This window comes from Pelodiscus sinensis, chromosome 12 (genome assembly GCF_052426305.1).
Source record: "Pelodiscus sinensis isolate ZL-2025 chromosome 12, ASM5242630v1, whole genome shotgun sequence".
Taxonomy (NCBI): domain Eukaryota; kingdom Metazoa; phylum Chordata; order Testudines; family Trionychidae; genus Pelodiscus; species Pelodiscus sinensis.
This window is the reverse complement of record NC_143063.1, coordinates 21,725,590-21,747,589: the sequence shown is the minus strand read 5'-3', so window position 1 is coordinate 21,747,589 and position 22,000 is coordinate 21,725,590. Positions and strand designations below refer to the sequence as shown.

At 40.6% G+C, this 22,000-nt stretch overlaps 1 protein-coding gene across 8 annotated transcripts in view; it reads right to left on the bottom strand.

The window, feature by feature from the left end:
• Positions 1 to 22,000, bottom strand: part of ZNF423 (zinc finger protein 423) — a 378,444-nt gene that overhangs the window by 151,211 nt on the left and 205,233 nt on the right. The window contains exon 1 of one of the 8 annotated variants that reach the window (XM_075940238.2): positions 20,210 to 20,813. The exons of the other annotated variants lie outside the window; for them this stretch is intronic. Coding sequence (XP_075796353.2) covers positions 20,210 to 20,270 — 61 coding nt within the window. The 5' untranslated portion in view covers positions 20,271 to 20,813. Of the gene's footprint in view, positions 1 to 20,209; positions 20,814 to 22,000 lie in introns of those variants that run through there. 8 annotated transcript variants of the gene reach the window in all.

Below are 22,000 nucleotides of genomic sequence, written 5' to 3'. Positions count from 1 at the left end.
GAACTAAAAGTCTAACATTAACTCTTTCTGTGTCATAGTGGATGCTATCTTTAAAACCACAAAACTGCTAATGTCTCCCATCTGAAATTCTTTCCCTGCACTTGAAAGTAGAGAGGGTCATCAAAGTACATTTATACTCACATGTACAGTTACAATGTCATGACACACAGTAGAACCCAAACTGCAAAGAGCTGTACAGGGAAAGATAAAGGTATGGGAGGTGGGTGACCATAGGGCTGAGAGAGGGGCCCCAGCTCCGGAGCACGAGGAGGCATGCAGCGTGCGGTCCCAGCCTCTCCAGCTCCAAAGCACGGGGAGGGCAGGGTGGTGTGTGGTCCCTGGCCTTGGAGAATGGGTAAGGCTGGTGTCCTCAGTGTACTGCCCTGAAGCACAGGGAGGGTGTACTACCCAAGCAGCTCCAGCCTCAGCCCAGCTGGAAACCATTCTGAAGCAGGAGATGGAGTGTAGGGGGGGCAACATCTGGCAGTTTGGGAAGACAATGTCTTCCCCTGCCTCTTTTACCTGCTGCCCATAGATACAGAGGCTGCTAGATGAGTGGCTCTCAAGTAGGGGTACCTGTACTACTGGGAACACACAGAAGTCTTCCAGGGAATATATCAACTCATCTAGGGTATGTCTACACCACAGCACTAATTCGAACTAACTGAATTCTAATTAGTTAATTTGAACTAAGCTAATTCGAACTAGTGCATCTAGACCTAAAAACTAGTTCGAATTAGCGTTTTGCTAATTCGAACTAGCATGTCCACATTGAGTGGACCCTGAACCAAAGTTAAGGCTGGCAGGAAGCAGTGCCGGCAGGGCATCAGGTTAGGATTTAGAGCATGGAGCTGCTGTCTAAGGCTAGCCGAGGGCTGTGCTTAAAGGGACCCGACTCCCACCCCGGACAGACAGTTCTCAGGGTTCCCCGCTTGCTTGTCTACCTTGATGAGGGACAGCAAAGCAGTCCTGGCTTGGAGTGCCCTGAGTGCCCTCACTCGGCACATCACAGAACTTGGCCATCAGCCCGGCTGCATTTGCTGCAGGCTGCCATCCAGGAGGGTCAATCGGGGGGCTGCAGGAGAGCTTCCACCCCAGTCCTCCCCATCGGGGGCTCGTACCCCATTCCTCCCTCACCTCCTTCCACTTACCCCTCCCTAGCCCCCCTTCCTGATGTAAAAAATAAAGGACACGTATGTTCAAAAATAGAAACTCTTGTTTATTTAACAAAACGGGGGGGGGGGATTAACCTCTGGGGAGACTGGGAAAAGGAGGTGGGAGAGAGAGGGTGGGAGCGGGGAGGGGGAAACCTGGGAGGACGGAGCTGGAAGGGAGAAGCCAGGGGAAGAAGGAGGAGGAGAAGTATCAAATTATGGTGCGCCATAACTTCAGTACTGTGTACAGATGTGATCTCCTCACCCCAGAAAAGATATTTTAGCCTTGGAAAGGATTCCGAAAAGGGCAACTAAAATGATCAGGGGTTTGGAACAGGTCCCATATGAGGAGAGGCTAAAGAGACTGGGACTTTTCAGCTTAGAAAAGAGGAGACTGAGGGGGGATATGATAGAGGTCTATAAAATCATGAGTGGTGTGGAGAGGGTGCATAAAGAAAAGTTCTTCATTAGTTCCCATAATAGAAGGACTAGAGGACACCAAATGAAATGAATGGGTAGCAGGCTACAAACTAATAAAAGAAAGTTCTTCTTCACAAAGCAAATAGTCAACCTGTGGAACTCCTTGCCACAGGAGGCAGTGAAGGCTAGAACTATAACAGAGGTTAAAGAGAAGTTAGATAAAGTCATGGAGGTTGGGTCCATGGAGTGCTATTAGCCAGGGGGTAGAAATGGTGTCCCTGGCCTCTGTTTGTGGAAGGCTGGAGATGGATGGCACGAGACAAATGGCTTGGTCACTGTCTTTGGTCCATCCCCTCCGGGGTAGCTGGTGTTGGCTGCTGTCGGCAGACAGGCTACTGGGCTGGATGGACCTTTGGTCTGACCCAGTACAGCCGTTCTTATGTTCTAAGCTCAGGGCTCAGAGTTAGGGGTCTCACTGGACCAACTTGATTTTCATGCAAACCTGCTCCTGGATTTGCATGTGGCCTTTGGTGGCCAGGCTGGCAGCTATCCTGCCCTAGATGGCCACTTTCCTGTGCCTAGTGCATAGGTCTTGGATGTTGGAGGCCTCCCCCCAAACCTGGATGAGGTCCACGATCTCCGCACTAGACCAGGCAGGCCACCGGGAAGAAGCAGAGGACTGGGTGGCAGCGGGTGGCTGGCTCGTGCCATGTCAGGTGCAGGGTCTGCTGGCTGGGTGCTGGCAGGCTTCCACCTGGCATGGGCACCATAGCCAGACCATGCCCCTTTAAGGGCTCCGGGGCCAGGAGGGGGGCAGAATAATTTCCATGGTTGTGCCCAGAGTGGCCACCAGGGCAAGCTGGGAAGGGCTAGCCTCCTACTAGTTCGAATTAAGTGGCTACACAGCCCTTAATTCGAACTAGTTAATTCGAACTAGGCGTTAGTCCTCGTAGAATGAGGTTTACCTAGTTCGAATTAAGCGCTCCGCTAGTTCGAATTAAGTTCGAACTAGCAGTTTGCATGTGTAGCGCCTATTAAAGTTAATTCAAACTAGCGGCTGCAGTGTAGACATACCCCTAGATATTTGCCTATTTTTATAACAGGACACATAAAAAGCAGTAGCTAAGTCAGTACAAATTAAAATTCCATACAATGACTTGTTTATACCACTCCACATATTATACACTGAAGTGTAAGTACAAAAAGTATATTCCAGTTAATTTATTTTGTAATTCTATGGTAAAAATGGTAAAGTAAGCAATTTTTTCAGTAATACTGTGCTGTGTAAGGAAGCACGGTTACACATAAAAGAATTAAAAAAACTCTTGTGCACAACTTTGTATTTTACAGCATTTTAGACAGTAATGTATGGACTTTCCTTGAGCTGTCTAGAAATAAAACACAATGGATAATAAAAAAGGCAACCTTTGCTGCCTTCCCAAACTGCTTCTCCATCACATTATTCTTCACAATGAAAATATGGATATTTTACTCTTAGAAGTTCAATGTGGGCAAGTCTTTATAATTCCCCTCTCCCACTTGACTAGCACAATTCTCATTCAGTAGATTCTGACCCAGCCAGTCACTTCCTGTTTTCGACAAATATCAAAGATCTTATTCTGAAGGGTTATGTATCAAGAGTGACAAATTGGATTTTCTAACTAAGTGAAGGTAAAATTCTGATCATATAAAACTATTTCTACACACCCTTTAACAAAACTGAACACACAGTCTAGCACCACGCCGTCCTAAATAGATGGTCAGGTAAGCAGAATGGACACAAGACAAAAGGCCTATTCAGAAGATTTCCGGGCACACAGGGGTAATTAATTTTAATAAGAAATATTGTGCAATGAGTATACTGTGAAAGCAATGGAGAACAAGCAATGAAGAACAAGTCATGGTTTGTGACATTTCATATCTGGATAGCAGGGCATTCTTCTTCAGCCTATGCATTTCCCCCCCAAGATGAACCTCACAAATATTAATTCATTCTTCATAGGGACATTTTGTGAACATTGCTATCCAATAAAAGTGCAGGAAACATCAAATGTGTACCACGATGAATGTTAGAAAAAGACAATTAGTTTATTACATCACTGCTTTTAAAGTTGGGTCCCAAGCCAGAGACTAAAAAGAAACGTCAAAGGGGACCCCGCGACCAAAGTTCAGGGTCAAACCTCTAGGGAGAGCCCCTAGCCTTCTTACACTGACAGAAGGAAAGAAAGTCAGAAACATCTGTTGGGAGGCCAGAGGTTAGGCAGGTCGAGGTCAGCACAGACTAGTGCAGGATGTGGGTGTTTGCAACAGATTGCAAAATAAACTCTGAACAGTACTAAACTTGTATTTGTGAGTGTTCCTGGATTTCCTGTATACAGACCAGCATATACCCTCATTAAAAACCATGTTACAGACAGCATAAAGTGCAAGTACTCACACAGAGTATGATAAAACATATCCTGGATTAGAAAACTGGTTGGTCAGCTGCAATTACTAAAGCCTCAAAGTGACTTCTGTGCTTCATGCTACCATTGCTAGATAAACAATTCAGTCTTTTTTGGAGTTCACTTCTGGCTAAGGAGTAGGATTCTTTCATGAAAGAAGCAGTGGTAAGCGGTCCCATTGAGAGCTCAGAAAGAAACATGAAAACGCATACACAATGTGATGTGCAACACTGATTGGAAACTACAGGCTATTGCATGTTCTAGAGCACTGAAAGCCAAATGTAAATAGTCTTCTAAGTTGCTGGCAATGTCAAAATGAACATGCATCGGATCTTATATCGCTGCACATTACGTAAGAGCACGAAGCACAGGCTATTGCACAATAGATCTTCTTTCAGAAGTTGAAGGGCATGATGCAGCAACCGAACTGAAAACAACTGCTTTATTAAATCACTATTTCACACCAGGCTAGTGCCTTGGCTGAAGATGTCTGAGAGAATCTGCTTTCAAATCTTATCAAAGGGATTACTTAAGCAATTCAGCTAGAGACAACAACCAATGCCACCACAGCTGCACCACAGTTTCTAGTAGTTTGAGGAAAGTTTCTGATAGTTTTGTTGAACAAGACTTGCTCTACTGGACAGCTCTTCCAGGACACATGACAGGAAACTGCTCACTCAAGACATTTCAAGAAGCAGGCAGAGTTGAACAGCGGGAGTGATATATTACAATATGCACAGATGGTGGCAAGAGAAACAACTGGTAAAAGCCTCGGAGGCAGGTCTGGATCAAATATTTCACACCCATGACTTATGTATCATACACTGCTAGATATTCGCTAAAAAGAAGAAGCATGATAATCTGTTCCAGGACCTACGTGAAGCTGTTCAGTTAAAGACCATCCAATGAATTTTTGATTTTCACATTGTTCTGTGACAAAAATGGAAGCCCTTCATCAGCAATTCCTCTTTCAAAATGAAGTGAGGTGGCCTTCACAAAGCAAAGGCCTCTACTCTTTCAGTTAACACCTTGCGGCTACGTCTAGACTGGCATGATTTTCCGCAAATGCTTTTAACGGAAAAGTTTTCCGTTAAAAGCATTTGCGGAAAAGAGCGTCTAGATTGGCACGGATGCTTTTCCGCAAAAGCACTTTTTGCCGAAAAGTGTCCATGCCAATCTGGACGCGCTTTTCCGCAAAAATGCCCCGATCGCCATTTTCGCGATCGGAGCTTTTTTGCGCAAAACAACTCTGAACTGTCTACACTGGCCCTTTCGTGCAAAAGCTTTGCGCAAAAAGACTTTTGCCCGAATGGGAGCAGGATAGTATTTCCGCAAGAAGCACTGATTTCAGACAGTAGGAAGTCAGTGTTCTTGCGGAAATTCAAGCGGCCAGTGTAGACAGCTGGCAAGTTTTTCCGGAAAAGCGGCTGATTTTCTGGAAAAACTGGCCAGTCTAGACACAGCCTGCCTGAATGATTATTAATTCACTGAGGGGGGAGCAAGCTTAACTTTCCCAAAACTGTCAGCAAGAAAAGCTAACAAGCAGAACTTCTATCCTCATAGAAACATGAATAATTTGACTTGAAGCAATCACCACAAAATTTGGGATATATATGGAGTACGTTATCATTAGGTTTAAATTTTTTAAACTTCATAATTAGCTCCTCTTTCTGGAATGGGTTATAATTACCAAGTTTTCCTACGCACAAATTTAAGTGAGAGTATTTGGAAGAGCAGGTTAATCATTTTTTAGTCTGAAAAAGGGGTACCAGTTTTGAAAGTTGGGAAAATCCTGGTCGTTAACAAGTTATAGTGGGAAGAAGCAGCATAATAGTTGCACCTTCCATTTTCACTGATTAACAGAGCTAGGTTCATTCTTGCAGTAGCATATACTGCACCTTTATTTGGACCATGTTTCTCTAGCAACACTGTTTTCAATCTTTCTTCATTTAAGGACTCATAAAAACTTCTGAATGGAGATGTTAACCCCTTTGGAAATCTTAGACATAGTCTGTGGCCCATGACAGGTAGAAAGCTACTGGTAGAAAGCTACTGTTCTATGGTAACAACAATCTTTTGCGGACTCCTTAAACATAATCCGTAGACCCTTTAGGGTTTGTGGACAGGAAGTTGAAAACCACTGCTCTAGCACACTCAAGTCAGGGGCATCTGCACCCCGCTACTTCACCCGACCAGAAGCCTGAAGCTCTGTGTCCAGCAACAAACCTACTGATTTTTCAGAAATCAATATTCTGAAAATCATTTTCTTCTCCCATCTGACTAGGAAAATTTGCTACTTGCCACTAGTCTGTCTTTATCAATCCTACATGATATGGTATTTTATAACTTAAACCTTAGAGCAGAAAAACACAGTAAACCGTAGCCATTTGATAAAGAAAATAAAAGAGAAAATCTCTCATGTCATAGGCTTTTGGAATTATGATATAAAAAAAATGAGATGTAGTACTTATGAAGAAACAGGAGCATGCAGTGAATAACACACAGATGTAACTATTTCAGGAGCCATATGAAAAAGAAAGGGCAGTTCACATTTTCTTAATTGTTTTTCTTAAAAGATTGACATTTTGTTTATCATAAAGCTGAAACAACACTGAGAAGCAAAAGAGTGAGTGGAAGAAACAGCCGCTGAATGAAGCTATCCATTACAGATTAGCTTGTAGTCTGTTTTTCTTCTCTAGGTAACATCAAGAGGCAGTTCTGTATTTCCTCACACTTGCACCCCACTAATACTAGGATTTACTACTGCACTGAGAGAGCCATAGTGCTCCTCTTTCCTGTCCCCTTTTTCCATAAAAGCTGACATTTACAGGGCAGTTCCTGCTAAGATGCAAAGTCATCTATAAACATCTGGTGAGTCAAGATCCAGAACTCCCAGCACACATATAGTTTCTAAAGCTGAACCCATGATAGTGCGAAGATTTAAACCTTCAAGTGTTTCTCAAATAGGAGGCTAGATAGCATTTTGGGGCACAATATTCATACAGAGCCAACTATCTGCCCTTATAAAGAAGAACCAAATTCTTCTCAAGCAAATTTCAGAGGTGACCAACTACATACATCAAGTAAAATAAATTTTAGTACAGAGATGCTACATGAAATTCAATTTATAGTAAAACCTGTGTTATCCGGCATTCTTGGGGATTAGGGCGTTCTGGTTATTTAAAAATTCCGGTTATCTGAGGGTCCCATCAACCTAGGAAAAACCAATGGACAATAATAGTAAAACTCAAGTTTTTAATATTGGTAGTTTTGTAGTGTTAGGCAGTTGGTCTCACATTTCTATTTTGAGTTAAAGATGATTAGTACTTCTTAAATAAAAATTGTTAAGACAATCAAGGTAAAGCAAGCCAGGCCAGTGCAGTGACAGTATTGTGGCTGGGGGCAATGCCGGTTAACAAAGTTTTCTGGTTAACAGAGTGCCAGATAACAAAGGTTTCACTGTATTAGAATACATCCTACAACTTAGTCAGGTATATTTACTATGACAGCTCATAATATATGAAAATATTCTGCCAAAGACAATCAGTCTTTCACAACTTTGATTATGAAAGTTCAATGGCAACAAAGAAAACACTTGTGCAAGGAACTGACATACTTCCACAAGATTCCCCTTTACAACATATGCGCACAGAGCTTTAGTAGACAAGAAATCAGTTATTTGTACCTATCAGCTCTGATGATAATTACAATCCACTTGACACTTGTGTTGAAAGGTGGTTTTATCAACAAGAAGTCTAATAAATATTTAACAAGACTGCATTAAATAATTCTATTTACCTTGAAGGCACCACCTATAAAGTGTTTTAAAATATTTTGTGTTAAAGAGAAGGGGTAGGAAATGCTTCCTCTTTAGAACTGAAATGCCTGCATCAGTGCTTTAATGAATGAAACTTTTATTTTTCAAGTTTAGTGAAAGAATGCCCTATATGCAAAATTTTGATCCCACATTACAAAATAATTACATGATAATTACATGAGCATTAAGATGTCTACCCCCTGAGTAAAGCTACTGCACCCAACTGCTAACTGAGGCAGGCCTGGAATGTTTCAGCTTATTAAGGAAAATTCCAGCATTGAGCAAAACCTCCAGCTGAAGCAGATTTCCACTCTTTTAGTCTTCTGATTTCTAATTAAAAATTAAAACATGTTCCATTCTTTGGAAGCTCAATTATACTTGAGCATCAGCCTGAAAACAAACTTTTCCTTGGTGGTGAAGCTACTTTTCATGATTTAATGGGGAAGCAGTGGTCTTTTTCTACACAATTTCACAGGCACAATTCATTTGTTTCTTTTTATTTTACAATGGATACTGTAATCTATCTGAAACAGTAAAAATGTAACATTTGCACAGCTAATTACTATGTTAGCAGCAAGGGTTAGTGACCCTCTGATTTCTCCCAGCCACTGCTGCTTCTGTTTCAATTCATTATTTAGGACTCAAACACACAGCCAACAATATTTCAGTATTTTTTTCATTCTGATGTTGCATCTTTTCTCCTGCCTAGTGAAAGGGAGGGTTTTTGTGGAGAAGACACAATAAGAAGTGAGTCATAATTAATCTGATTCCATTTCAATCCATAAATTTTTCTCCACTAATTTAACAACAGAGAATTATATGAATTCTGAGACGATTTAGTACCAAATTATTCCCCTATGTGAAAAGTGATGATACAGGATCTCTCTTAGGCTACGTGCAACTAGAAATGAAAAAGGAGGGAAAATAGATAAAACAAATACTTTCCTCACTCGTCAGACAACACTGCTGAAACTTTTCCTAGAAAACTTTTTTTGGTTTCCAGAGATGACAATGATAACAAACTAGAGAGAATTAGAAGAAGAAGAAGAACATCTATTAAGGAGCTGGATAGGTTAATTTATTGAGAACAGTTAAAACAGCTAATTATTATGCATCCTGTTTAAAGAGTAGCTAAGAGCAATATGATAACAGTGTACCAGGACTTGAAGAGGAAGGAATTGTTTAGAGTGGTTCAAAGAGGTAGAACTAGGAATAATGGAATAAAATTACTAAACCATTCCTAATAGCATTAGACTGGGATTAGGCCCGGCCCTTGGGGAAGGCAAGTGAGTCGGTTGCCTAGGGCCCCGTGCAGCTCTGCTCCTGCCCCTCTCACACACTCAGGGTCATGTGCTGCCCTGCTCCTGACCTGGCCCACCTTGCTCAGCCACATTGCCTTGGGTCCCGTGCACTGTTAGGGATATATTTTCAATACAGAGTTGCAGAAGCATCATCATCTGTATAATTTTAAACTGGAATGAACAAAGCATTGAGAACATATACTGCAGGGGATATTTGTTTTCATCTCTTTTTGTTTGCCCATGTCTTACCTACTATCTAATGAACACTATAGAGAAAAGATATCTTTGTTAAACGTTCAAAACACTAGTTCCTTCAATTAAAGAGCTAAGGATCGCAGGTTCTCCAGCAAGATCACACAAAATTAAACACATAACGAATACTTGGGGTAAATGTTTGCCACACTCGTGATTAACACCAATGGAGAACAGTCATGTGAGTGATATAAACAAGATGTAATCTTTAATGCTGTGATTACATTAGTAAACTTCATGTCTTTAATTTACAGCTTTCCCGTTGTCCTACCATCTGAGTTACCCTAGTGGTTAATTATGGCTACAAAGTTTGCTAGCAGAAATGTGGCCTAACCTTTTCTTATATTGCAAGGTCTTCTTTATAAGTAGAGATCTTGTGGTATGTGTTTGTACAGCATCTAGCACAATTGTGTTCTGATCCATAAGTGGACCTCATAAATGCAATCAAATTCAAACATATAATGTTCAAATGTCATCTCAGCGGTTTTAAATTTGGTTTAAAAGGAATACAAAGATAAAAAGGAGCCCTGTCCCTTTGCAGAATAAAACCTTGCTTCAGTTTTAAATATGAAAGCACTTGTACATTACAGGAAACAAAAAGCGTTAAAAAGCATTTAAGTGTTCAGAATGAACAAATAAATAAAGAGCTGAAATGTTACAAGTAATTATGTAACAGCAGCATCAGGTTATACTAGTTTAAATTAGGAACAATGCCATCCATGTAGTCAGTGGAAATACAGAGGTGTAAAACCAGGGTAAATTAGCAAAGAACAAAGGCCAATATAAACAAAAGAATCATTTGCAAACCAGAGAAAAGAATTTACAGTCAGTTCATGAACAGGAAGTCATGCAGTAGTGATGGCCCACATTCTTAGAATACCCGAACACCATAAGCCCTCTTACCAAACCACACAAGAAACTGGGTCAGAGTGCAGCACAACTGCAGAATCTTTGAAATACCACTTCACACACAGTTTTGCACTGCTCCTACTCTCACATATGGCCATACATCTGACCTGTAGGTAGATAAAGCATTTTACACAGCCATCTGTCCATCATCTTTTCCATGCATGAAACTACACACAGCCTCAAGCTAGCACAGCTGGGCCTCCAGGTGCTGGATTAGAGAAAACTGGAAAGGTTTTTTCCCCAGGAACAACAGAGTTCTCCGTTCCCTGACCTCTACATACATGCACGTGCAGCAATTGGTCAGTCACAATGGATTGTATTTATTCCCTGCAATGCAACCATTAAGATCAATTTATTCTACTGCATATTAGCCTCTGTCTGCACACTACAAGACTCCTATTGGCATAGCTACATCTACCAGGTATGTGAAAAGGTGTGATCCTGGACCCACTTAGCTATGCTGGCAGAAGTACCCAGTGTAGATGGAGCTATACTGACAAAACTTCAGTTTTATTTTTATAGCTTTTTTCCATATTGATGCACAGCACACCTTTGCCTGTATAGCTGCATCCACACTGGACATGTTTTGCCTGTATAAGAGAATCATAGAAATGTAGAGCTGGAAGGGACCTCGAGATCCAAGTCCAGGCTCCCTTGTACTGAGGCAAAATCTCTAAATCACCTCCCAACACATCCTGTTCTTAAAAGTCTGCCCAAAGATGGGCATTCCACAACTTCCCTGGCAAACCTATTCCAGACCTTAATTACCCTTACAGATTTATTTTCTCTGAAATCTTTATCACTTCTTTCAAGCCACAGCACATAAATTTTCCAGGGATTCCTTGGTACAAGTTACATTGAGACTACAGCAGAACCAAAATGACTCAATCTCTGTATTTTGTTAATTATGGTTTGGAAACAAACCAAAGAATGAGCCAAACCATAAACCCTCTGCAGTGAACAGAAAAGCGGCAGTTTGTTGTCTTGCAAAGTCTCTCACTTGTGCAGATGGCATTTTGAGATGGTGAGAAGGAGCAGCTAAACAGTCCTTTAGCCATCTAATAGAGATAGCAGGACACAGCCCTGCACCCTGCCAGCATGCTCAGCTGATCTCTGGAAGAACCAGCTTTGAGCCTGTGATGGAAATTCAATCTCCATGGTTTATTCCTTCCATGGCCTCTCTGTTTGGTGGCCTCTTTACAGTTAAAAAATTTCCCCTATTATCTAACCTAAATCTCACTTGCTTCAGATTAAGTCCATTCCTTGTTGTCCTACCTTCAGCCAATATGGAGAACAATTGATCACTTTCCTTATAGTAGCCCTTAACATATCTGAAGATTATTATCAGCTCCCCTCCCCCCAGTCTTCTTTTCTCAAAACTAAACATGCCCAGTTTTTTTCCTCATAGGTCAGGTTTTGTAAACTTATCATTTTTCTTGCTCTCCTCTGGACTCCCGTCACTTTGTCCTCACACGTGGTGCCCAGAAATAGACACATTACACCATCTAAGGGCTCATCAGTGTCATGTAGAGCAGGACAAATATCTGTGTCTTACATACAACATTCCTATACACCCCATATTAGTCTTTTTTGAAACTGATATGCCAGTATTCTTATACTGGTAAAGCACTCTCAGTATACACGTGACCCTAGATTTCATTCTGCCAAAATCTATGATTTAACATTTTGGATCAAAGTTATAAGAAGGGAATGGGAGAGAAATGCGCATAAATCTATACAGCCCCGCATAGCTCGAAATAAACTATGCAATTTGAGCTATGCACATTGTGTAGTTTATTCCGAGATAATCTATTTTGAAAATTGGCGCTGTCTAGATCGTGCCAAATTTCAAAATAGACTGCTATTCAAATAAGTCCCTTAATCCTCGTGGAACGAGTTTACTGGGACGTCAGAATAGCAAATATTTTGAAATATATTCAAAATAACGTGCTTGTTGCTAAGACACAGAAAACGCTATTTCGGGATACCGAAAGAACACGACTGTCTAGACATACTCTACCAGTAGAAAACATGCTCTAGGGGTTTCTTTCCAATCAGCCATCATTTTTAAACAGGTGGGGTTTTTTTTTTTAACAGACAATTTAGCCAGACAGCCAGAATGAACATAGGAATCCCACAAAACATTCAATGCCTCACAAGCCTAAAGAATTAGCGACAAAGATGATGGTATGCATTTTTTCCACTTCATTTAAACCAATCCATCTTCCAGCTGACTAAATAGGAGATCATTTCCACAAGGAGTTGCTAACTACTACTAGAAGAAGAAGCACTCCAGTCCTGTGCATCACATACAAGGACCAGTGTATTGCTTAGTCAAGAGACCTGGATTCTATTCTAAGCTTGACCAATGACTTAATGAATTAATTAAGCAAGTCACTTACCCTGTCTGTATCTTAGCTTCCCCATCTGTAAAATGGTATAATTGATACATAGCAGGCTTTGCAAAGAGCTGTGAAGTCTGGGGATGAAACACGCTCGATAAGCATAAGAATTGCAACCCTGGGTCAGACCAATGGTTCATCTAACCTCATGTCTTGTCTCCTAATAGTTTCAAGTGCCAGAGGGAATGAACAGAGTGGGGCAACTATCAGATTATCCACTTCCAGCTTCTAGCAATCAAAGGTTAAGGAATACCAAAGAATGGAACTGAATCCTTGACCATCCTGGCTAATAGATATTCATGGACCTAACCTCTGAGAATTTACCTAATTCTTTTTTGAACCCAGTTATACTTTTGGCCTTCAGAACATTCCCTGACAATGACTAAGTACTAGTTATCATTATGGTCTTTCATTATTTAAAAAAAAGAGAGAGAGAGAGAGAGAGAGAGAGAGAGAGACTTAACAAGGAAAGAAACTCTGAATTTAACTTGCAAAGTGACACACACAGCATGAAAAGTGATTTTAGGCACAATTCACACAAAACACTCATGTAACACAGTATATTAACTCAATATACTCAACACAGGTATGTTGGTCTTCAGCAGGACAATTTATAGAAAGTAATGTGAGAGTTAAAAACGGACATAATTGAAACTATGAAAACATTAACTTTAATTCCTAGCATCATGTGACAAAACAACATATTGCAATACTACAGATCCACCTTAAATTGACAAAAGCTGGTAATTAAGAACAGACAGCACAGAAGAAAAGGACATAAATGTTTTCCAAAAATATATAAAGAACTGACAGACTAGCTGACAAAAGTGATTTATCTTAAATGGCATATATCGAATGTAAGAAGCTATATTTATGCAACATTGTGGCTACAGAATTAAAATCATTACAAAGTCAAGCCATACAAACGTTAATGTGTCTTTCAACAGCAATGTTTACTTGGCCATGCTGTGTGTCAAATATTTTCTGGAAAACATTTTGTGACAAACAATAAGGTTACGGCTAGACTGTGAGGATCTATCAGAAAAAGATATGCAAAATGTACTCTGCATTTTGCGTACCTTTTTCCAATACTTTTGTCGGAAGAGGCTTTTCCGAAATTTGGCTTGTCTAGACTGGGCCAAATTTCAGAAAGAAAAAAAAAACTCTTTCGAATGCCCCCTTCTTCCTCATGGAACGAGGAATACAGGGGCTTCCGAAAGAGCATGTTTGCTTTTACCCCAAAAAAAGCAGAAGAGCAAACATGTTCCCTGGACACAGTGGAGTTTTTTTGGGATAAAAAACCCTATAGTCTAACTGTACTCTAATATAGTAAGCTGAACGCTACCAGGAAAAAGAAAGGGGGCAGACATAAAATAATACTGGGTACAACAAGGCTGAATATATGCTGCTATTGAAACCTCACACTTCAGTCTTTCCTATCCTTTCTATGAATTCGTATATGTTTCCTTAATGTTGCATTTATATACAAGTTGAACCTCCATGATCTGGCACCCTGGAGACCCAAGTAGTCCCAAACAAGTAAATTTACCAGACCAGAGGAGGTCAGGTGTCCGGGATCTCCTGGGGTTCCCCTCCTGGCTGCTGCCCTGGGAGAACCCGGAGGCCTGACCTCCTCCAGCTCACCTTCCTGGCTCTGCTGCCCCTTGGGACTCTGCTCCCTGCCCCCAGTCCCATGCAGCAGCAGTTGCTCCTGGGGGTTCCCCAACCCTTCGCGCGCAGCAGCGGCTGTTCCTAGGGTTCCCCAGCTCCACGCATGTGATGGCAGCTACTCCCTTTCGGACCACAGATGTTGCTGCACCAGAGAGTTGCCAGACCAGAGAGCCTTAGATGACAGCGGTTCAACCTGTAGTCTATATTTAATTTATTTATTTAATTTAAAAAACAAAACAAAAAAAATTTTTTACTTAGATTTAAAATGATAAAAAACTCCTCAGGTTCTCTTTGTCCTAACTCCTTCACTAATTACAAAATATGCTAAAAGCCCAGCAGCAATAAAGCACTGTTCCAACTAGGCTGTGTTTTATAATGTCAGCAATTAAATGGTCCCTTTAAAAAAAATCAGGTGTAAATGGAGGTGGAATGGGCAAATGAGTGACAAGTTCTCATCCTAGCTGCCTTAGGCTGAGCCTATAGTATGAAAATTGTTACCTGTAGTTCTCCAAAGGTGCAGCTGCACCAGTTAGATAACTCAGGGGGACAAACACTGCTGTGCCCTGCCTACACTAGAGTCTGCAGTGTTGCTCTACTTATAACGGTGGATCTGTAGAAATGCACCACAAGTGAATAACAAATCCTTATCCTCACAATGACTACGAACTATTTGGCTGCAGATTTTTTTTGCTAATTTTCAATGTGATGGAAGATAGAAATGTACTTTTTTTGTGGAAATGTAAATTTAGAATTCATATAATGATACAGAATCTACCAAAACTGCCAAGAGACATTGAGCTCATGGGATCTATCAAAGTTTTTCACACCTGTGTTTTTCTCCTGTGTGTAATGTTATGGGAGGCATTTTGGAGGATTTTGTAATGTGAGTTTCAATGAGACACCTACAGTCTCCCTCAGGCTAATTGTTACTGCGGCAGAGGTCTGCTACCCAGCCACCAATCAAGGCAGGCAGGGAGTATGTGCACTGAAATGGCAAAGACAGCAGGCTCTATTAGCCTGCTAAAATCTAAGTAGATGATAGCTGAGCATGCTCAGTCCCATAAAGCTTTTTTGGTTTTAATAGTTTTGCTCCAAAATGAAGAAAGGCTCTAGTCCTCATTGAGGGTTGTGTTCATGCCAAGATTCCTTTTCAAATTTCAAGATTTTGCTTTAACTCTGTCTAAAATTCAAAGAGAGTAATATATTTATTTATTTGTTTGACAATTGGAAGGGCATGTTCCTCTCCTTCCCCAGCTGTCCATAGCTCAAAAATTAAATGAAGGGCTTTGCTCATGATTCACTGAAAGATTCACTCTCATCCAAGAATCAAGCATGAAAAACAAAAGCCAAAGGTAATCATCCAAAAGGATATTTGGGAACAGGTGAATACAGGAAGGCACACCTAGTGTTCAACAAGTTACTTAAGCATGTGCCTAACTTTGGCCATGCCAGTGCCTAATTGTCAGCAAGGTACGGAAGCACATTCTCAGCACATGAGCAATACCATTAAATACAATGGGACTACCTACTTGCTTAAAGTTAGGCACATGCTTAAGTACTTTGCTAAATTAGAGCCATAAATAATAAAAGGCTTCCCACAGATTTTTATGAATGGCAGCTGCTTTGGAGACTTACCCAAACACACTGCAAATTTTTAGGAGCTTTAGTAACATTTAGGGTGAAAGGCCATATAGATGTTTGTCTTTTTTCATATTATATATCATTTTAAAATGCAAAAGACATAAAGACATAAAATCAAACACAAACTCTAAATAGATCAGAGATAAAATGCATATTAACAAACATAATCACTTAACTTTTTCTGTCCAACACTACCTTTCCTATTGTTTATAAAACCCCTCTGAAGCATCTTATCTCAAAATTAAGTTCCAAGCTTATCAAATGAGCTTCTTGTTATGTTTGTACAGCTCCTAGCACAAAGGAGTCCTGAATCTGAATATGTCCTCTGAATTCTACCAATAATAATAGTTAAAAAACTAATACTAGTATTTCTGCTCACCCAGTCTAGGGAGAAGAGCCATATGGACAAAGGGGAACGAGAGAATGCATAGCCAAAATGTTCAAATATTGTTTCCCCAAACCAGGCAACTAAAATCAAGCAGACCGATTTTCTGAGGCTTTCACACAGACACTCAGCATCTCCTAGTTTCAGGCCACATCAGTGCCTATCTATGGAGTTAAGTGCCTAATTACCAGCACTCAGATTTGAAAATTCTGGTCTCTGTATATAATTAATCTCCACTGTATGTTGTGTGCAAATCTAAACTTCTCAATGTCACCATCTCCTTCACTTCAGCACATGCAGGACCATTTCCTGTAAAAGTGGAGCCATTGTTGCTAAAAGCCCAGAGGGAGGGGACGCAGCCAAGGCAGATGGGGAATGCACTAATTCAGTACATCCCCAGGGCAGCCTCCGTCGATGGTGCTCTGTGGAGCCTCAGCAGTGGTTTAAAGCTGCCCTCCCCATGCAGAGTCCCTAAGGGAAGGTGACTGTGCAAACACCACCTGCCCTCCCTCGGGGGAGCACCAACCCCTGATGGCACAGCGTGGGGGTGCAATTTGCATCACCCCCTCTGGTGCATGGAGCATTGAGCCCATTCTCTCTATTAAAATCCCCTCTGATAAGGACACAGCATCCTGTGAAATAATGTACCATCTATGACTTCAGAACAGCAGCGAGACTCTCCATTCCTTCTTTCCTGCAAATGTTACTAATAACCTCCATATTGTTATCTATCCTACCTGAGTTCACAGTTTATAAACCACCACCCGCAGCTTGTCCCTTATAGTTTATTAACATACACTAATAAACAGTATGCTTCACTCCCACTGTGCTGCCAAGTGAAGCCAGTCAGAATAACTGCATTAGCTTTACTGTTCTTTCTCAGCACATTTTTCCCATATGGGAACAATTAGGAAAAACTCCCTCCAGATTATATTTAGAGATACATCATGTTTTAACCAAAATAATCAGCAGCATCAACACTTTAGAAATGTGTCAGTAAGAGCCTGGAGAAGATTAACCTGGCTGACTTTGCCACAACTGGTAGGCAGACTTGTAATCTCTTCAGCAAGTCACTTATGCTCAAAGGGTTAATTCTCACCTTATATCCATGTCACAGCCTATATCCATTATGTTCAAATTTAAAAATAAGATGTGAAAAATGCATTATGGAAGGCCAGTAATGATATTCTGCCCATTTCCTATTTTGGAATTAAAGATCATCAGCAATCAGATCAAAGGGGCTGGGTGAGAATAAAAGAAAAGGCAGGAACAATGAAAATAGCTACCCGACACAAACCAGATCAAAGGAACTGGCACAGAAAATGAGGAACTAGGGGGTCCTTTAATTACTGTCCACATCCCCCATGTCATGTGGTGAAAAAGAAGGGGGAAAAGTTTTGAAGGCCACTGGGTTTTGTCTTGCTGTGGCTCCTGTTTCCACAGACTGTGCCAGTTCCCTATAAAAACCATCCTGCTTTTATTTTTTGTATTATTAAAGTCAAATAGGCCTCCTGGACTCCAAAGCTCCTCCCTCAAGCCAGAAGGAGGGGGCAGATAGTGGGGCTAGGGTCGAGATAGTCCTCCAAGGCAATTGCCAGCAACTATTTCAGGAGGACTGCTCCAGGCGACGCCCCAGGAGCTGCTTTGGGAAAGCGAGATCTGGCTACCTGAGGCTACTCTTTATTTGCAGGCCTCCCGGGTTGAAAAAAAAACCTTCAAATTCACATAGGGCACTGCTCCATGGGGCAGCAGATCAAACCTGGCTACTAGCTGTTTGAGCTCAGTAGCAGAAAAAAGGAAGCATGATTAAATTTCAAACATATCTCCCTCCCCTTTTATACACAGCGGACAGTTATGGCTAATATTTCAATATGGACTTTAAAAATGTACTGCAAATAACTTAGTCCAGACATGCCGGTTGTGGATTTAAAAATAAAAATGATTAAAGTAGCCATATTCTCCATTACTGAAACAAAGTCAAACAATCAAGTTCACATTTCAGAAATAAGTTATTAAGGAAGTGTTAGGTTATTAAGAGGATCTCTTTTTATTTAGCCCAAATGTCAAGATTACATATCTGATATGCGACCAGTGGTTGTACAAATAATGGCATCTATTTCCCACTGTTTCGGATTTCACACAGCGTATTCCAGTCTAATGACCCTAGAATTTTTTTATTACTATTATTTAGTTTGAGATGATACTGTTAGAACAAATGATAAAAGGAGAAATAAGACAATGAATATTTTAAAAAACATGTAAAAGTATTTTTGAATAAAAAATATATTTAAAAAAAGAACATCCACAGGATGTTAAAAAACATTATTTTGCAATACTAATATTATTAATGGCCACCCACACAAGAAAGCTGAGGTGAAAACATCTGTTTGCATGGTTGGATTCATACACCATGGCACACTAGAATCATCAGAAGGAGTCAGCAGAATATGGTCAATGTGCTTTGATACAAGCATCTTATGTCACCAAAACAAAGCTAGTAAAAGGACCCGTTGCATATGCTGACCCATTATTCCCAGTCCTACCCAGAACACAGAAACTTCTTAGGATGAGTGGAAATTAAAGGATAAAGTCTGAAGGGGGAAAAAACATTTTCAGAACTCTAATTGCTGCCCAGTTACTCCATTTCCTTCTTCATGAAAGTGGCCTCCATTTTTTCCTTATTTTTGGACTCTAGCAAGCAGTGAACTGTCATTCTCAGGATGAGGACTGAGGACTAAATTAAGTAAATATATACTACAAACCTGCTTTTCTAAAATGGGCATCAAGCCTAGCCTTTGCGTCTAAGCAATATGTTTGATATCTGTGTGAAGTTCCAGGTACCCATCCAGAAAACATCTGAAATGGGAAACCCGCCCAAACTGACCTTCGAAGCCACCACTGCTCTGGTAGAACAAGCTTTGGGAGCTGTGGGACTGGAACATTTACCTCCTTATAACAGGCCTCAGAGTATTGTTTTTTCCATTTAGATAATCTTTTGATTGAGATGGCTTCCCATTTAGGCTTAGTCCCAAATGCTATAAACAGATGTGATGATATAAGGAATTCTCCTGGTAAAACATGAAAAGGATGCTTAGCATCCAACTTCTGAAGAATGGCTGCATGGAGTCATAGCAGCTAGGGAAATAAACATGGGAAATTACATGAATTGATTGCAAAGCAATTAGAGACCACCTTGCAGAGAAATTTGGGATAAGGCCATACAGTCATCTCAGTGGAAGGCGGTAAAAGGGCAAATACCATGAAACATTGGAATGGCCTTGCTCATTTAGCAGAATAGGCTGCCACAAGGAATTAAAAAGACTGTAAAGGAAAGGAAATACAAAAAAAAATCCAAGATGGATTAAAAAGGAGGTTCAACCACTTGACTTGAAGCTCTCTTAAAACCCCCGTTCTCAACAGTAACAGACATTGGAGGATAGCAAGGGGAAGAGGCTCTTCAGCAAGCAAGCCAGGTACAGATTTTCCTTAGACTGTCTCATGAAATGCACAAATGTTGGATCATCTTTCAGAAACATGCCAACATGGAACCTGAATTAACAAATGTGAATTCAAGGTAATAGGGGCAGCAAAAGGAAATAGAGCTGTGGCCTTTACTTTTCGTCCCCAAACAAAAAAAAAAACACCTCAATTTTCATTCACAGCTCTTGCGAGGGGGTAATTTTCAAAATTCCAATAAATCCTCACACTTACTCTGATGTATTGATTCAAGAAGTTTAGCAAGACTAGGGGGATTTCCAAACAAGAAAAGAACCTCAAAGTGCTAAAAGAAGAGACTTTACATGATTGAGTTACCTCTGCTTCTTTTCCTTTGGGGCTCCGATAGCAGAGAGGGAGCTGGCAAGATGCACAACATGCATGGTCACCAATCCACAAGCAAGTTTGCTTTGTTTAAGAGAAGTCCCAAGTTCAAGTACCACACGTAAGTGAAGAAAAGATGGTTTGAAAGTGTCCTTCTCTCCCTCAGAAATGTAGTTTGGGACGACCAGAAATGTGAAAGGAGGTTGTTGAGACAATGCCAGGATGTCTGAGAACCAAAACTAATGAGCTCAAGCTGCAGTCACTAGGACCATGTGTGTTTTTTCCTGTCTCACTTTCTGAAAACCCTTGGGCATTAATGGAAATGGAGGGACAGACTAAAGTTGCCTGTGACTCCAGTTCAAGAGAAAGGCATCTGGTAGGGCTAATTAAGCTCCTTCTCACACAGAACAGAGCCAGCAACATTTGGTACTAACCTTAAGTGGGGCAGAGGAGGAATTTAAGTGAATAAACTTCATTTTGAAGCGAACATCCTCATCACATTCTCTAATAAAAACCGTATCAAAGATCACCACATTGAGAAATGCTAACATGTTTAAGAAGATTAGTGAATGTTTGTATAGCATTTGAATATGCACAGGACTAAGTATTAGTACATTATTATTACTGTGCATCTGTGAGGATGAAAAACACAAAACCAGGCATGCAGGTATGTGGCATGCAGGATTTCACAGTAGAATTGACTCGCTGAAGAATTTTTATTCAGACCTGCAAAAATGAAACACTTCTTCTTACCACACTGGAACTGGACTGGGACTAAACCCAGATCACTGTGCTTCTGGTGCCATTGGTTCTCATACCCAACAAAAGGAGGATGAACATTTTCATGATTTTGAGAGAAAATCCCTATGCCAGCGGTTTTTCAAAATTATTATGTTTCCAAGGCAAACTTACAGGGGATATTGGAGATAAAAAGTTAGAAAGCAACTTATTTTAAGATGTTCCTTAAAAATACTTACATTCCTGAGAACATCATAAATAAAGTTTTTTATGAAAGTAGAATATTTGCTATTGATTCTTTGCACATCATACCACTAGGGCTGTGGTTGCCCCTTGTAAATAAGCTGTGTTCAACAGGCACTCTCAGCATTTTGGAGGATTCCCACTCAACAACCTCCATATCACAAGTGTTATCTCCAGGCCACCACTGTGTCCTAAACTCCTACCTCCAATTCAAACTGGCAAGGATGATTTTAAAACTAAATGGGATCCAAACACAAAACACAAAACACCTCCCTAAACCTGCTTGAGTATTACATTAGATGTACATGGAATTGTCCATTTACAATTAGGTACCAGGAAAATATATATTCTTGTGGGGGTTTATATATTTGTGTATCTATAATATTTAATCTAAAATAAACAGTTAACTTATTAGCTCTCCTGTGCTTCTGTTCTTTTATTTCTTTAGCTATTCCTTCGCTACTCTTAAGTCCATCTTTGACATGACATATGCTATTCTGGTGCATTATTTTCATTTTATATTCAATGTACTTTCCCTCAGTTTCATTGTTCTATAAATTGTTAGTGGTTTCCCAGTGTCTCTCTCTGCATCCCATTCTCCTTTTTCTCCCTCTGCTTCTCTTTCTGTCTGTGCTGCCTCACTTTTGCTCCCTCCTCTGATTCTCTCTCATTGCCAATCCACTTCTTTGAGTTTCCTCTCACTCCACTATCCTTTCTCCATGCTCCCTTCTCATTTGTTACCTGTCAGGAAAAAACTGGAGGAGGACACATGGAGGAGAATCCAGAAAGGGCCCTGTGACAAAA